The 18,425-nt window shown below is 40.4% G+C and overlaps 2 protein-coding genes across 4 annotated transcripts in view; one reads left to right on the forward strand and one right to left on the reverse strand.

The window, feature by feature from the left end:
* Positions 1 to 9,776, forward strand: part of vopp1b (VOPP1 WW domain binding protein b) — a 45,991-nt gene extending 36,215 nt beyond the window's left edge. Inside the window, exons 5-6 of one of the 2 annotated variants that reach the window (XM_077225013.1) lie at positions 7,448 to 7,655; positions 7,730 to 9,776. In XM_077225013.1, the coding sequence (XP_077081128.1) occupies positions 7,448 to 7,655; positions 7,730 to 7,742 (221 nt within the window). In that variant the 3' untranslated portion in view covers positions 7,743 to 9,776. Of the gene's footprint in view, positions 1 to 7,447 lie in introns of both variants that reach the window. The other variant, XM_077225014.1, reaches the window with a different exon arrangement.
* Positions 9,777 to 10,482: 706 nt separating this feature from the next.
* Positions 10,483 to 18,425, reverse strand: part of lancl2 (LanC lantibiotic synthetase component C-like 2 (bacterial)) — an 84,473-nt gene continuing 76,530 nt past the window's right edge. For both annotated transcript variants that reach the window (XM_077225002.1, XM_077225004.1), the window contains 2 exons: positions 12,726 to 12,798; positions 10,483 to 11,055 (listed from right to left, as the gene is read on the reverse strand). In XM_077225002.1, coding sequence (XP_077081117.1) covers positions 10,979 to 11,055; positions 12,726 to 12,798 — 150 coding nt within the window. In that variant the 3' untranslated portion in view covers positions 10,483 to 10,978. The remainder of the gene's footprint in view (positions 11,056 to 12,725; positions 12,799 to 18,425) is intronic.

Here is an 18,425-nt window from a genome sequence, read left to right on the forward strand (position 1 = left end):
TAAATGGAAAAACAAAATGAAAAGGGTCGCTTGAGCTCCAGTTGAAGCAAACGAAGCTTGACACGCATCAATCTGACTGAAGCTAATCCATAGAACGGCTAGAAGTCTAGTTTCTTGCAGTAAATCTGAATGATATCTTGAATTCGTAAGCATATATAGCTCTAAAAAGTAGGTAGGCTTCATAAAACACCATAATTATACATCAGCCCTTTAACTCTTTTACAGCACACAGGATTGATACGGTTAAGCTCTGATGTTTCCCTCCTCTGCCCTTCTACATTCCCTTCAGCTCATTAATATCTGACCCAGCTTTCAACAATATTCAGTTTACATGTCAGGTACATAAACAGGAGTTTGTGCATTCATTGATAAGTGCTTGCAGAAGTGCTGCTTCTTGAATGTTTTGATGGTTTCAGCAGAGCTGGACGAGGTTTGCTGAAGGTTTTGGGAAAAAAGCGATTATATATACACTCACCTAAAGGATTATTAGGAACACCATACTAATACTGTGTTTGACCCCCTTTCGCCTTCAGAACTGCCTTAATTCTATTGGCATTGATTCAACAAGGTGCTGAAAGCATTCTTTAGAAATGTTGGCCCATATTGATAGGATAGCATCTTGTAGTTGATGGAGATTTGTGGGATGCACATCCAGGGCACGAAGCTCCCGTTCCACCACATCCCAAAGATGCTCTATTGGGTTGAGATCTGGTGACTATGGGGGCCAGTTTAGTACAGTGAACTCATTGTCATTTTCAAGAAACCAATTTGAAATGATTCGAGCTTTGTGACATGGTGCATTATCCTGCTGGAAGTGGCCATCAGAGGATGGGTACATGGTGGCCATAAAGGGATGGACTTGGTCAGAAACAATGCTCAGATAGGCCGTGGCATTTAAACGATGCCCAATTGGCACTAAGGGGCCTAAAGTGTGCCAAGAAAACATCCCCCACACCATTACACCACCACAACCAGCCTGCACAGTGGTAACAAGGCATGATGGATCCATGTTCTCATTCTGTTTACGCCAAATTCTGACTCTACCATCTGAATGTTTAAACAGAAATCGAGACACATCAGACCAGGCAACATTTTTACAGTCTTCAACTGTCCAATTTTGGTGAGCTCTTGCAAATTGTAGCATCTTTTTCCTATTTGTAGTGGAGATGAGTGGTACCCGGTGGGATCTTCTGCTGTTGGAGCCCATCCACCTCAAGGTTGTGCGTGTTGTGGCTTCACAAATGCTTTGCTGCATTCCTCGGTTGTAACGAGTGGTTATTTCAGTCAAAGTTGCTCTTCTATCAGCTTGAATCAGTCGGCCCATTCTCCTCTGACCTCTAGCATCAACAAGGCATTTTCGCCCACAGGACTGCCGCATACTGGATGTTTTTCCCTTTTCACACCATTATTTGTAAACCCTAGAAATAATTGTGCGTGAAAATCCCAGTAACTGAGCAGATTGTGAAATACTCAGACCGGCCCGTCTGGTACCAACAACCATGCCCCGCTCAAAATCGCTTAAATCACCTTTCTTTCCCATTCTGACATTCAGTTTGGAGTTCAGGAGATTGTCTTGACCAGGACCACACCCCTAAATGCAATGAAGCAACTGCCATGTGATTGGTTGATTAGATAATTGCATTAATGAGAAATTGAACAGGTGTTCCTAATAATCCTTTAGGTAAGTGTATATACAGGTCCTTCTAAAAAAATTAGCATATTGTGATAAAGTTCATTATTTTCCATAATGTAATGATACAAATTAAACTTTCATAAATTTTAGATTCATTGCACACCAACTGAAATATTTCAGGTGTTGTATTGTTTTAATACTGATGATTTTGGCATACAGCTCATGAAAACCCAAAATTCCTGTCTCAAAAAATTAGCATATCATGAAAAGGGTCTCTAAACGAGCTATTAACCTAATCATCTGAATCAACTAATTAACTCTAAACATCTTCAAAAGATTCCTGAGGCTTTTAAAAACTCCCAGCCTGTTTCATTACTCAAAACCGCAATCATGGGTAAGACTGCCGACCTGACTGCTGTCCAGAAGGCCATCATTGACACCCTCAAGCAAGAGGGTAAGACACAGAAAGAAATTTCTGAACAAATAGGCTGTTCCCAGAGTGCTGTATCAAGGCACCTCAGTGGGAAGTCTGTGGGAAGGAAAAAGTGTGGCAAAAAACGCTGCACAACGAGAAGAGGTGACCGGACCCTGAGGAAGATTGTGGAGAAGGACCGATTCCAGACCTTGGGGGACCTGCGGAAGCAGTGGACTGAGTCTGGAGTAGAAACATCCAGAGCCACTGTGCACAGGCGTGTGCAGGAAATGGGCTACAGGTGCCGCATTCCCCAGGTCAAGCCACTTTTGAACCAGAAACAGCGGCAGAAGCGCCTGACCTGGGCTACAGAGAAGCAGCACTGGACTGTTGCTCAGTTTTGCATGTCATTCGGAAATCAAGGTGCCAGAGTCTGGAGGAAGACTGGGGAGAAGGAAATGCCAAAATGCCTGAAGTCCAGTGTCAAGTACCCACAGTCAGTGATGGTCAGGGGTGCCATGTCAGCTGCTGGTGTTGGTCCACTGTGTTTTATCAAGGGCAGGGTCAATGCAGCTAGCTATCAGGAGATTTTGGAGCACTTCATGCTTCCATCTGCTGAAAAGCTTTATGGAGATGAAGATTTCATTTTTCAGAACGACCTGACACCTTCTCACAGTGCCAAAACCACTGGTAAATGGTTTACTGACCATGGTATTACTGTGCTCAATTGGCCTGCCAACTCTCCTGACCTGAACCCCATTGAGAATCTGTGGGATATTGTGAAGAGAAAGTTGAGAGACGCAAGACCCAACACTCTGGATGAGCTTAAGGCCGCTATCGAAGCATCCTGGGCCTCCATAACACCTCAGCAGTGCCACAGGCTGATTGCCTCCATGCCACGCCGCATTGAAGCAGTCATTTCTGCAAAAGGATTCCAGACCAAGTATTGACTATTGAGTGCATAACTGAACATAATTATTTGAAGGTTGACTTTTTTTTTTGTATTAAAAACACTTCTTTTATTGGTCGGATGAAATATGCTAATTTTTTGAGACAGGAATTTTGGGTTTTCATGAGCTGTATGCCAAAATCATCAGTATTAAAACAATTAAAGACCTGAAATATTTCAGTTGGTGTGCAATGAATCTAAAATATATGAAAGTTTAATTTTTATCATTACATTATGGAAAATAATGAACTTTATCACAATATGCTAATTTTTTGAGAAGGACCTGTATATACAGTGCTGCTTGAAAGTTTGTGAACCCCTTGCAGAATCTGTGAAAATGTGAATAATTTTAACTAAATAAGAGGGTTCATACAACATGCATGTTATTTTTTATTTACTTCTGTCCTGCATAAGATGTTTTACATAAAAGACGTTTACATGTAGTCCTCAAGACAAAAAAAATAGCTGAATGTATAAAAATGACGCTGTTGAAAAGTTGATGCACCCTTGATTCTTACTGTGTCGTTACCTGGATGATCCATGGCTGTTTTGTGTTTTGTGATGGTTGTTCTTGAGTCCCTTGTTTGTCCTGAGCATTTAAACTGCACAATGTTCTTCAGAAAAATTCTCCAGGGCCCGAAAAATCTTTTCAAGCATCTTTTTCATATTTGAACTCTTTCCAGACTGTATGATTTTGAGATCCATCTTTTCACACTAAGGACGATTGAGGGACTCAAACACAACTATTAAAATAGGTTCAAACGTTCACTGATTCTCCAGAAGGAAACACAATGCATTAAAGGGTGGTTGATTATGATTTAACTTTTCGAACTTTAGTTAGTGTGTAATGTTGCTGTGTGAGCATAAACAACATCTGCAAAGTTACAACGCTCAGAGTTCAGAGCAAAGGGAGATATTTGTTTTTAACTACAACAAACGGCTCGTAGCGACTACACAACATTCTTCCCAGGTTAGTGACATCACAAACCCTAAAATTTACATAAACCCTCCTGGAACGTGATTTATAGATTATCATGACAGAATATGCTAATCAGTGACTAAAGACAACCACACATAAGCTACATAAATTCATCAACTAACCCTTCAGAAATGTTGTCTACATGTTGTCACTTCTTTAGTCTCTCCATCTTTGTCTCAAGCCCGGTTTGAAATTAAAAGGCTAAAAGTTTTTGAAATTCTCAGTGCATGTCTGTGTGAGGTAATCGAAGCTGCTTAGAATTAGCTGTTGAAGCTCCGCCCCCTGTGCCAGGAGCAGCAGCTGCATTTAAAGTGACGGACAAAAAACGTTTTTGCTTACCCTCAAAAAGTTTGCTATCTGAAAATAAATGTGTGGTATGTAAAAATATCTGTGGGGTATTTTGAGCTTAAACTTCACATACACACTATGGGAACATCAAAGACTTATTTTACATCTTGTGAAAAGGGCATTATACCACCCCTTTGAGAGCCAGGGGGTGAAAACATTTGACGTCATGGCAGGAGGCTATAAAGCACAACGAGACCAAACATTGTCAGCTTCTGTCTTCGGCAAGCGCTCTGTGTGAAACTGTCTCTGTCTATTTATTGTTTGTCCACAAGCATATTATATATCTAGACACAAGTATAATGTGCGAGCAATCAGCATTTTGGATCGTGTGTTCCTCCCTACCCTCGTTTCATTACGAGTGGGGATACATATGATTTATGTGTTGTTTGTTGTTTGTTTGGGAGTGGAGCATGCACGGTCAGCTCTAGTAGTGGCAGAGGGTGGACCTTGTGGTGTTCATTCATAAATTCCCAACGTGTTACATAAGCACTATCGAGAGTTTTAGCTCTGCTCATGTTGGCTTCCTTCTCGAGGAAGGAAAGTGCCTCGAGATGTGTCCCATTTTGGATCTGCAAGTTCTGAACTTGTCATGCAGCTAATGCATTAGCTAATGCTAATGCAGTCATGCAGCTAAAATTCAAAATGTTAACCCTGAGACGAATCATGCCACAGATCAGATCTGAGGACTGGTTTGTCACGATAGATCTCAAGGACGCGTACTTCCACATATCCATCCTTCCATATCACAGGAAGTTCCTGAGGTTTGCTTTTAGGGGCAAAGCATACCAATATCGAGTTTCGCTATGAGTTTCGAGATAGTGCTATTCAGCCTAGCACTATCACCCTGCACTTTCACGAAATGCGTAGATGTAGCTCTGGTGGATCTTCCTTTCGTTTACTTGTTTTCAGGACGCCTCTTTCTTGCCTGTTCCCTGTTGAGTCGTTTGGATGAGCAATAGGAGTCCTGATGTCCCAAACCACGCCTAGAAAAGTGGTCTTCTGTAGTGGAGAAAGCACTCTTTTTGGCGTTTAGCCGTAGTCCCAACTCTTTCATGTGGGCGAGAACGACATCTCGTTGTGGGATTTCAAACGGAAGAAGAAATGGACTTCTCTACTAGACCGTGATCTGACAAACCTGTCAGGATGGGGAGCTTGGTATTCGCATCATGAACTACATCGACGATTGGTTGATTCTGGCTCAGTCGCATCAGTTGGCGGTTCGGCATCGAGATGTTGTTCTCGCCCACAGGAAAGAGTTGGGGTTACGGCTAAACGCCAAAAAGAGTGCTTTCTCCTCTACTGAGGACCACTTTTCTAGGCGTGGTTTGGGACTCAATGTCGATGCAGGCATGCCTCTCATCAGCACGCATAGAGTCCATCCTGTCGGCTGTGAAAAGAATAAAGCTAGGCCAGTCACTCACTGTGAAACAGTTTCAAGGACTGTTGGGTCTGATGGCAACAGCATCCAGCGTGATACCTTTTGGCCTGATGCACATGAGACCCTGCAGTGGTGACTCAGGACTAAAGGGGCGATGCTTACGACGGATGCTTCCCTCACGGGCTAGGGAGCAATCATGGATGGTCTCTCGGGGTTCGTGGACGGGTCACCACTTCACCTGGCACTTAATCACCTGGTAAAGATGGCTCAGGCTCTACATCCCTGGGCTCCAGATTCAGGGAGCAGAGACCCTGTCGAGGCAGGGGCTGAGGCCCAGGGAAGGGAGACTCCACCCTGAGGTGGCGGAGCTCATATGGAGTTTCAGATGTGGCTGTACTGCATCTGTACATGGTTTCCCTGATTGTTCTACTTCCGGGAGTTATGGAAGTGTCGGTTTGGCCTCTGAGGGGGCCCGATTCATAGACTCCTGTCTCTCAACTGAGGTTGTCGAGACCACGATCTCTCTATAGCTCCCTGCACAGGAAACAAACCGGTTTCCTCCGTGGTGCATTTGAGCAGGAGTTTGGCGTCTTTGTAGCCTTGTATTTGGGGTATCCCTACAAGAGGTGTGTGATGCGGTGGGCTGTACCTTTCCGCACACACTCATCAGGTTTACAACATATTTTTGGGCTTCACTCCTGGGTCCCAGGTGATTCTGTCTTTGTTGTGCTCTCCTGATTTCACACAAGGCACTGGACACTATGGTGGCATTGGTATAGACGTTCCCACAGCTTCGATCTCGACGCAACTCGAGTTCCCTTGAAAGAGAACGCCTCGGTTACTAATGTAACCCTGAAGAGAGAACGAGACGTTGCTTCGGCGTGCAATACTTTCACCGTGCCTGTGACCTACTTGCTTTGACCTATCAGAAGGTGACAAGGTTTGGTCTGGGTGCGCTTTATATCTTCCTGCCATGACGTCACCCGCCTATACGCCATTGGACTGATTTTACAAGTGCTTCATGAGGCAATAACGCAGAGCATTCCCACAGCGTCAATCTCGACGCAACGTCTCGTTCCCTCTTCAGGGAACCGAGGTTACAGAAGAAACCGAGGCGTTTTCCTAACCAGCTTCCAGCTTGGAACAGCAGTTAATTTCACATCGAAAATGCACTAAAACTAGCGAAACACATGTCTCAGATCATCTCATTCTTCCAGAACACTAGCAGAGGATTCACTAAAGAAACACACTTTATCACCCATAAAACACAGACCTGAAAACACTAACAGGAGCATTATACAATGATATCTTTTGTAAAATGTATTTTATAATTCACTGCAGTTTGTTACATGTCCATGTTTACTTTACTATACAAAATTATTCCTAAGTTTCCCCTTTTGCATGGATGGTAATACAACTGAAAGACTAACACTTGTGTAGATTTTCAGCTACATCTAATTGTTTTGATACCATTTAATTTTTTAATTGTTAGGTTTCGAGTTGAACAGTTTTTTAAGGAGTATGTAAATGTGCAAATTGGCCTGTGTGGAAGCTAAATTAGATTGAATGATCACACAGTATGAGAGCAACTTTGTAAAGTACTCTTATATCAGCCACCAGTATTTTTTGTCCCCCAGTATGACGGCAACTTTATATCAGATACAGTTTCCACTATTCCAGTGACAAATGTTGACATTTCACAGCGCTAGTAAACCTTGACATTAATTCATTCCATGTTTCTCCAACAGTCTCTCAGCAGCCGGGCATTCAAGGCTACGTTGACCCCTGCGTCGCCATGACGACGACGACCCTGGCCCCTGCCTACCCCGGGCCGACCCCGGCAACACACGTGATGAGCTCCTTCCCTCCGCCCCCGTCCTACTGTAGTCACCCGCCGCCCTCGTACGAGCAGGTGTTCAGCGGCGCAGAGAAGAAGAGCCACACACAACCCTCGCAGTGAGAGCCACACACACACACACACTTCCTTTCGTTTGCTTGTTTCAGGACGCCTCTTTCTTACCCGTCCCCAGTTGCGTCGTTTGATCGGAGGGGCAACAAAGAGAACAGAGTCCTGATGGGATGTGGGATTTCAAACGGAAGCAAAAATGGACTTCTCTACCCGCCAGAGATTTGAGAAACCTGTCAGGATGGGGAGCGCAGAAGATAGTGAGAGTGAGCGCGCGCTTGTGTCGGTCACACTAATGATCTGACCCTTGACCTTCAGGAGAACAGGTGCTCCGGAACCATACCGACGCCCAAACTTACTCAAGAACCCCAAAAGCAGGGAGTTTCGTACTGTAGACATTCTGATCCACATCATGCATTTGAGCTGTTGCTTTGTTCCAATCTAAACACTTTAATGGGCAGAAATTTGAAATAGATGATGAACTCATATGCACGGAGTCTATTGAAGCCATGCTCTCAGAGCGAAAGGGAATCTGCTCACATCTTTTCTGGTTTACTTCACCCTTAATGCCCTGTTTCTGTGGATGGGCTAAGGCTCGTTTCAGGTTAAACGTCTCGTTTCGTTAGAGTTCGTTCTCTGGGCCTCTGCAGACTCATTATTATCATTGAAGTATGTGCAGAAGAACCAGAAGGCTTGACCCCCGATGAGAAATATAGCTGAAGTTTATAGTGTTATTTCGAGGGAGTGATGCATTTACTGCTTGAAAACATTTTAGCCTCGTAATTAGCATGAACACGGATAACGTGAAGCAAACAGACACAGTACTTTAACATTACATTTATGCATTTAGGAGACTTTTATTCAAAGCGACTTACAAGAGAAGAACTAAAGCCATTTTTTGGAGCCAATAATATTTGTAATATCCAGTGCCAGATTTATTTCACTGATCAAGCTTTCTATATTTTCCAATAGTTATTTTACAAAGCAGACATATGAATCTCTTGAAAACTCTCACATTTAAACCCTCAGTTCAATTAAATAGGATTAAAAACAAGAAATTATAGTTAGCATGAATAAATGAAGCCTATTTTTAGGACCATTTAGGAACTTTTATTTGTTGATGACAGTTAAGCGCATTAACCTTCTGCTGCTGTTCGGTCATTTTGACTGACAAATTTTAAGTTTTTTAGAGTTTTGGTAAAGATTTTGGCACTTGCTGTGAGAACTCAAAAAACAATCATGGACACGATTGGAAAAGGTTAAATGGTCCGGGTAAAAATAGTCAAATTTTTTTTGCCACGTGAGCACTAGAGGGTTAATAATAATTTGGGGAAATGCTGTTAATTATCAAAAATGTCAATGCAAAATTTTCAATTTCCCAATTTTTATTTTTTTTGGTGAATAACGACCCAGACATGTTCTTGGTAAGATTCACCCACATATACGTAAATAATGATGATTGTTTGGAAAAGTATATCAAATTTGGAAGCTATTTCCAGAACCCTAGAAGTGAAATGTCAATGTGGTTTTTATTTAAAATGTACTAAATATTAATTCAACATGTGAGTTATTTGACAGGGCACATGTGGAAAAAACTAACTGACTGTAAAGTTTGAAATTTTGACTACTTATGATTAATATTTTGAATGCCGGCTGGTTAATATTCTTGAAGTTGTGACCGTGAACAGAATGCACCTTCGGGATCAGGAATGCCAACGTTATGGAAACACTCACATTTAGACGACCAGGTTTTTTCACCTGAACATATTTTCAGTGCATAAATTGCATTATTTATCAATTTACTCCCTATTATTGACTGGAAAACTGCCCATCATTAATTGGTCCTGGTGTATTTCAAGATATGATTGGAAAGTGTTGTTTTTTTGTAGTCGTGGTTTCATTGTTAATGTTTTATTTGTCATACGCTTGAAGTTTCAACTATGCAAAGGAGGGATGTTGAACTGGTAAGAGGTTCTTCTGTTGAAATTGAAGAGATGTTTAAGACACTGTAGTGTGATGTCATCAGTTGATGAATCTGTGAAAGTGTTTTCTTTAGTAATTGCACTGTTTCCTACAGTCATCGACACACCAGCAACATCAGTCAACCCTGTCAGTGTCCGATGCGCTGCTGTAATAAAGCTCCCTCTCTTTCTGATGTTTGCTACACCTTTCACATGTGTTGGGTTTGCTTTAATGTGTTTGTTGCTCTTTTGAGGCTTTGTTCTACTCACACTCTCTTTACTTGCATAATCATGACATTTTACTGGAACTAATGGCCATAACATCAGACGACCCACATCAGGCTATTACTGATGATGATAATATTACAGAGCCGTTTCTGTAGGTTATGCTGAAGGTTCAGGATACATCTTGCAGATTTTTTTTCATGCACACATTGCACACAGTCATCTCATGTTGAAATGTAAACACAAATCGTAATATACTCACAAAGGGAAATTATTTCATGAGAAAACGACCACGACTGGCAGGCGATGTTGTCCTGCATCATTCAGTTTAATTCAGAAAGACAAAAGTTCACAGCCTTTTACTGTTTATCAAATATTAATCTTCTTAATCTCTGAATATTTTTGCTAGGAAAATGAATATGAAAGATACTTCAACCAAAAAATCCAAGACATTTGTAAAAGTGGGCGGAGGATGTTGCACTATAAGCCACACCCACTCTTCTGATTGGCTCAGATCTGCCAAACAAATCAGGTTTTTGTCAGGAGGGTTTCTGATTCACCACTGTGTGTGTGTGTGTGTGTGTGTGTTGAATCCAAGGACTGGGATGTGTTAGAAAAAAGGTGTTTGTACAGATATCTGAGAATGATTTTTTTGACCTTTTCTACAGTGTTCATTAGAATCAGACATGTGACCGGTTCAGAAAAGCCCAATTTATTGAGACATTCATATCACGTTCTGCCTGAGGAAACGATGTTTACATTCTTTCAGGTATAATGGAACGAAACACTGACACAGCACATACTTGACTAACACACAGGGAGGAAATTGGCCTAAAGACACACAAACACACTCCGACATGAGCACGTTTTCCATTCGCATGCGAGACGACACCGACGAGCCAACGAACGCTCCAGTGATTCACCAAAACACATGCAAACGCAAGAAACATGATGTGCTGTACGACTAAGACATAAACTACAACTCAAACATGTATTAGCCTCAAATATAATCCGACAGACTGATGAACACAAGCTACAACACAGAACTCAAGGCGTTGATTGAAATTATAGGCTGACGGTTGTTGTTTGTGTCCGTTTTAAAGGGTGTGTACCCGTACCATCCAACGCTGTCTCAGCTGGGAAACTCCTCATACCGGAGCAAAAGTCTATGAGTCCAGACGCACATGTCAAAGTTCAAAAGCAGGGAATCTGGATCCCTCGGGCTGGAGGACGTCTGAGAGATAGTGGACGGCTCCCGCCATTCCTGCACACAAAACATCCGGGTTAGCAGAGATATTCATAATATCATAGGATTTCATGTGCTCAAAGTCTTCCTGAAAGGGAAGTTGTGCTGGTCTTTTCTCCTCTATTGTGTCGTATATCGAGTGAAACGCTTCAGGAACTAGAACACATGTGGGCGGGGCTTGGTTGTGTCTGTGAGGAACTGATTGGATGGTTGTGGTTTGCTATTGGCTGATCTCATGTGAGTGACAGGTTATAGCCCCGCCCTCGTCATCAGAGAAGAGAAGAGGAACTTATTCTCATTCAACATTATTAACACAATAATGATGATGTGCACCCATAAATCATTTACAATAAACACTGTGAAATTCCATAAAAAATAAAGATGTCCATTTCGATTTAATGGTGAATTTAAAGGTGCAGTGTGTAACTTTTGGCGACATCTAGCGGTTCAGTTGCGAGTTTACACTAAGGGCTCAGCCCACCACTCACTCCTCCCTTTCGAAGAAGCTACGGTGGCCAAAACGGGACAAACATCGTCGTCTGAGACGGCAGAGAATAGCCAGAGTAAACCAAGTTTCTGTACCACAGTCCATTATAAACCACATCATGGATAAAGTTTACAAAGCCATAGTCAGGTGAGGATCAAGGGTCTTAATATACAGGTCCTTCTCAAAAAATTAGCATATTGTGATAAAGTTCATTATTTTCCATAATGTAATGATAAAAATTAAACTTTCATATATTTTAGATTCATTGCACAGCAACTGAAATATTTCAGGTCTTTTATTGTTTTAATACTGATGATTTTGGCATACAGTTAATAGATACTCAAAATGTTTACACACTGCACCTTTAAGACCAAAAGCCTAATTGAATTAGACTAGAATTATAAATACAGACTATTTAAATTTACAGAGAGAGACAGAGAGGATCAGGAAACGTTGAGTGAACACAGCTTAAATAAATCTTTAATGAATTAATGTTTTTTAAAATGGCTGTCATATTTTTTTAAATTTGTCTTTTATTAATCAAGCATTAAATTGATCAAAAGTAACAGTAAAGACATTTATAATGTTACAAAAGATTCTGTTTCAAATAAATGCTGTTCTTTTGAACTTTCTATTCATCAAAGAATCATGAAAAATAAAATGTATGATGGTTTCCACAGAAATATGAAGCAGCACAACTGTTTTCAACACTGATAATAATCATAAATGTTTCTTGATCATCAAATCATCATATTATAGTGATTTCTGAAGGATCATGTGACACTGAAGACTGGAGTAATGATGCTGAAAATTCAGCTTTGATCACAGGAATAAATTACACTTTACTATATATTCACATAGAAAACAGCTGATTTACATTGTAATAATATTTCACAATATTACTGTATTTTTGATCAAATAAACGCAGCTTTGGAGAGCAGAAGAAAAAAAACTCAAACTTTTGAACAGTATGTATATAAAGACTATATAATTATCCAATATAACCTGTAATCATGCTCTACACAATTAAAGGAGCCCATTCTCACAGTCAGAAATCATGTGAACTGTACTCATAACTGGCCGTCAGAACATCAGGCTTCAGCACAGATGATGATGTCACTGATGACGTCACGACTGAAGTTGAAATACGCTTTTGAGAATATTGAAGAGAACAGTTTGAGGAGACGTGATTATTAATTACCTTCAAACAGGGAATAGGGCCGGTCAGGGATGCGGCAGCCATGCGTCCCGTAGTCTAGACACCATTCAGCAAACTAGATACACACACACACACACACACACACACACACACAGAGTTGTCAGAAAAACAACACCAAACACATGGTTAATAAGAAAACATTGATCCGCCTGAAGTGTGTCTATGCAAAATCCCTGAACCACGTTGAGTTTCTCCTCAAACACGAGTGATGAAGGAATCATGGGAAATTTCTGAGCGGGAGTTATTCACTGTTGCAGACAAGAGCTGGTTAATCTGAGAGAGTGTGTGTATGTGTGTGTGTGTAGGTCTCGTGAGCTGATCTGGGATCAGAAATCCTACCGGATTATGAGAAGTGAGCTGTAGTAACAACTTTAGAATGAACCATACACAGTTTTTAAAAAGTAAAACATGATACTGATTAGGCTTGGGCGGTATCCAAATTTTGATACCATCAAACCTCCTCCCTATTTTACCGGGGTATACGGTATTACCGTGACTAATTAAAAATTATGACATAAGGCTCAGACAGCATCACCAAACTGTTGGCTTGTGTCTACACCGTTCAGAAACTGAATACCAGATCGGGCAAAATAAAAAAATCAAGGCCAACCCGTGCACGTTGTGTCTGATCCCGGCTGACGGCATTAAATGTAATATGAGCCGTAGCCCTATTTAGACTCGACTATTTTTAATACGTGGGCCGTTATAATATTGTGCCGCCAAATCATTGTTTAACCCAGGTGCTGAGGGGGTGTAGATATAAATACTATTTATAAATGAGCAAAAATGGGACAATTAATAATATTTAATTATTTTAATTATGACAATTGTAATCATTTTATTAATTAAATTAAATTAAATTAACAAGCAAGAAGTGGATTTGTAAATCCGGTGACACGCGTCCATTGATTTTTATTAATACAACTTTTCTGTCAGTGCTGCAAAGATTAAGCTGACGATCAACATCTCCTAGTGAACGCGCATATATAGAGAGAAATGCAAATCATGGATTACATAATCAGAAGGTATAGGCTAGCCTTTTTCCTTTCGTTTCGAATTGTTTCGTTTAAAGAAATTGACGATTGATATCTCCGTAGTGAACGCGCGTATAGAGAGAAATGCACATCATGGATTAATCAGAGAGTATGCTGCCTATATTTCTTTTCCTTTTGAATTGTTTCGTTTAAAGAAATTGATGAATCGCCATCTCCATAGTGAACGATAGAGAGAAATGCACATCATGGATTACATAATCAGAGAGTAGGCTAGCCGATTTCTTTTCGTTTTGAATTGTTTCGTTTAAAGAAATTGATGATTGATATCTCCGTAGTGAACGCGCCTATAGAGAGAAATGCACATCATGGATTAAATAATCAGCGAGTGGCCTATTTCTTTTCGTTTTGAATTGTTTCGTTTAATGAAATTTCAAGCTTTATTTAGATATCTGTCATGTCTGTGAGACATACACTGAGTTTCGGTTAATTTATGATGAGATTTCAATGCAAGTGACCACGGCGCGCCAGCGCACGATCATGTCATGATTATGTTGTCTGATATATTTGATTCTTATTTATTATTGGTTGATAAAAAAAAATATTAAAATTAAGATACAATTTATACAAAACGAAATTCACTTTAAAGAAAGGGCTTTTACAAAATGAAACTTAATTAAGTGGTCAATGTCTGACTCCCGATGCATCCCATCTTACTTGTGCTGTTCAGTTTTCATTATCAACGTAAAAAAAATTACATTATATTATTTTAACAAATATAAACTAATGCGCCTATTTAATGAACTCGGGGCAAAATGCATCTTCGCAGCAGTGAGTGGGTGGTTGTTTCGGAGATGCGACATTAGGTTAGAGGTGTTTCCATCTCTCGCGGTCACCTTTTTTATTGCAACATTTACAAATTGCCTCGTCAGTATTTACCGCCTCTCCATTCTCTCTCTCTCTCTCTCTCTCTCTCTCTCTCTCTCTCTGTCTCTCTCTGTCTCTCTCTCTGTCTCTCTCTCTGTCTCTCTCTCTGTCTCTCTCTCTGTCTCTCTCTCTGTCTCTCTCTCTGTCTCTCTCTGTCTCTCTCTCTCTGCCTCTCTCTGTCTCTCTCTCTCTGTCTCTCTCTCTGTCTCTCTCTATCTCTCTCTGTCTCTCTCTCTCTCTCTGTCTCTCTCTCTGTCTCTCTCTGTCTCTCTCTCTGCCTCTCTCTCTCTCTCTGTCTCTCTCTCTGTCTCTCTTTGTCTCTCTCTCTCTCTCTCTCTCTCTCTGTCTCTCTTTGTCTCTCTCTCTCTCTCTGTCTCTATCTCTGTCTCTCTCTCTCCTCTCTCTCTCTCTCTCTCTCTCTGTCTCTCTCTCTCTCTCTCTGTCTCTCTCTCTCTCTCTCGGTCTCTCTCTCTCTCTCTCTCTCTCTCTGTGTCTCTCTCTATCTCTCTCTCTCTCTCTCTCTCTCTCTCGTGCGCATGTGCGGTGTGACTGTGGAGAGCGTGTGTTTGGAGTGAGCGTGCTGAGTGAAGGTACGAGTGTTTTCCCTTCCTTTTCTATCTTTGTTTATTGTGGTTAGTGGACGTTGTGTTTTTTTTTTCCCCCTTTTCTTTTTCTTTCTAGTTTCGGTAAGTTAAGAGTGGTTATTTTAGGGAGGGTTGTTGTTAACTCCCAGTCTGTGTACTGGGAGGATGGCTGCTCCAGGTGCGGAGAGTTTAGAGTTTTTGACAAGACGTCATGGGGTGAAAATTGACTCTGCCGCAAGTGTTGAGGAGTGTGTGTTGGCGGTGAGTGCTGTTGTTGGGCATGAGAATGTTCTGTCGGCGTCGCGGATGAACAGCGCTAATATTTTGTTTGTTAAGACCATTGATTTAGCGAACTTGTTGGTCGAGAGTGGTGTTGAGATAGGGGGTATTTTTACATCTGTACTCCCTCTCTCCACTCCGTCCAAAAGAGTGACTCTGTCCAATGTGCCACCTTTTATTAAAAATGATGTTCTTGTTGGAATGCTTGCCAGATACGGCAAAATGGTCTCGCAAATAAAAATGATCCCAATAGGAAGTAAATCATCTTTGCTAAAGCATGTGGTGTCTTTCAGACGATTTGTTTATATGGTCCTGAAAGAGAATGTTAATGAACTTGATCTGACCCTTAATTTTAGTCACGAAGGGTTTAATTATGTAATCTACGCTACAACTAACACTATGAGATGTTTTGGTTGTGGTGAAAATGGACATCTTGTTCGTGCATGTCCAAAAAGCGCAAACAAGCAAACTGAAACTGTTGTAGTAGCTGAAGTACAGGAGATTGTTGCAGTTGATGAGGAGATGCCAGGCCCAAGCAGGGTGCCTGAGGTCTCAAAAAGTTTGGAAAATGTTTCTGAATTTCCTGCAGATAAAACAGCTGAAATAGAAGAAGTTGTGGCTGAGGAGGAAGAAATCAGAAATGTGTTGGGAGCTGAAAAAGGTTTTTGTGAGTCTGATGACTCTGATGAAGGCAACAGTGAGGATGGAGCTATGGGTATTGTGAGGGTGATACAAGAAATGGAGAGTCCTGAGGTTGAAGACAAAGAGTGTTTTCTCAAGACTCCCCAAAAAAGGAAATTGGTGGGATGTCAAAATGTCAAACAGGCTAAACGACTGGATGGTAATTGTGCTGTCCAGACTGACAAAAATACTGAGAATGAAAGTGAAACTGAGATGTCTGAATGCAGTATTAGCGCTAGCTTACCCCTAAGTGGTTTCTCTAGCAGAGAATATACTGTTGAGGAAATACAAAACTTTCTAGATGTGACAAAAAATATGAGGGGAGTAAAAATAGCGGAATATTTCCCTGACATAAAACAGTTCATTGAGAAAGTAAAAGTTTTCAGAGATAAAAACAGTTTCACTGACCAGGATGTTTTCCGGTTAAAGAAAATCCTCACAAAGTTAAATGGATAATATAAGATATCCTTTTTGGCTTTATTGCTTTGGTTGCTCTTTTCTTTTTCTTTTCCTTTTAATGGAGGAAATAAATCTCGCTTCTTTAAATGTTAACGGAGCAAGGGATTATAATGTGTTATTATGTGTTATTTGTACAAGAAACACACAGTGATGTCTTAAATGCTGCAGATTGGGCTAAGGAGTTCGATGGCTTAGTGATTTTAAGTCATTCCACTTCTTTAAGTGGCGGAGTTGGAGTTTTATTTTCTAGGAATTTCACTCCTTATTCTTACACTATTGAAGAAGTAATAAAAGGAAGGCTCTTGAAAGTAAAAGCTTCTTTTGAAAATAGCACTTTTATTTTTATCTGTGTATATGCTCCTACTGCGGCTTTAGAGAGAGTAATTTTTTTAAACACTTTGGGTAATGTTTTAAATGATTGTAATGCTGATGAGTTTTTATTTGTGGGAGGAGATTTTAACTGTACAGAAAATGCCATTGACAGGAATCATGTTGAACCTCACATGCAATCGAGAAAGACTTTAATTCATTTAATGAAATCCCACAGTATAATCGATATATGGAGGAATTTCCATGGCACGCAGAGGCAATACACTTGGGTTCATGCTTTTAATAACCAGCTATCAATGGCAAGGCTTGATAGATTTTATGTTTTTAAGCATCAACTAAGTATGTTAAGGGAATGCTCAATAGTCCCAGTAAGTTTCTCTGACCATAGTTTGGTTAAATGCATTGTGGCAAAAAACCATGTTAAATTTAAAAGTGCATATTGGCATTTTAATAATAATTTATTGGGTGATTCTTGTTTTAGAGATATTTTTAAAGAGTTTTGGAAAAACGCCAAAGCTTCGAAATCATCTTTCTTGTCATTGCATAATTGGTGGGAATTTACAAAGGTTCAAATAAAACAGTTGTGTCAACAATACACTCGCAACACTACAAGAGATGTAAATAAGTCAATGAGGGTTTTAGAAGAAGATTTAATGAGGTTGCAAGGGCTTGCAGACTCCACAAAAGATGTCACTTTTTTGGAGTGCATCAAAAAGAAAAATAATCTTTTAACTGATATTTTAGGTTTAACGACGCAAGGTGCAATAACTAGATCTCGGTTTCAGAGTGCCAATTTAATGGACGCTCCCTCAAAATTCTTTTTTAATCTGGAAAAGAAGAATGGGCAGAAAAAGCTCATTCATAGTTTGAAGTCTGAAACTGGAGTCTTATTGTCAAACCCTATAGATATCAGAGAAAGAGCAGTAAAATTCTATAAAGACTTGTATAGAAGTGAAATTTTAGAGTTAAATGATGAAAGTTTTGGTTTTTTTGATAATTTGCCTCAAGTTACTAAAAATGCCAATAAAGAGATTGGTAGAGCTTTGAGTTTAGGAGAATTTGAGGATGCACTTAAAAGAATGGAGAGTGGGAAAGTACCGGGCATTGACGGGATCTCAATAGATTTTTACAAATCTTTTTGGTTTGAGGTGGGTCCAGAATTGGTAGCAGTTTTTAATGAGAGTTTAGAAAAAGGACAACTGCCACGAAGCTGTGGTAGAGCAATCATTACTCTGCTACCAAAAAAAGGGGATCTAAATGATATAAAAAACTGGAGGCCTGTAAGTCTTTTATGTAATGACTATAAAATACTCTCCAAAGCCCTAGCAATTAGACTAGGGGAAGTGATTGAACTCATAATTCACCCTGATCAGTCGTATTGTGTGCCAGGTAGGAAGATTTTTGATAATGTTTCTTTTATGAGAGACATT

The sequence above is a fragment of the Siphateles boraxobius genome, unplaced genomic scaffold, assembly GCF_051911475.1.
Source record: "Siphateles boraxobius isolate OS27281-9 unplaced genomic scaffold, OSU_SipBor_1 97, whole genome shotgun sequence".
In the NCBI taxonomy this organism is placed as follows: Eukaryota; Metazoa; Chordata; class Actinopteri; order Cypriniformes; family Leuciscidae; genus Siphateles; species Siphateles boraxobius.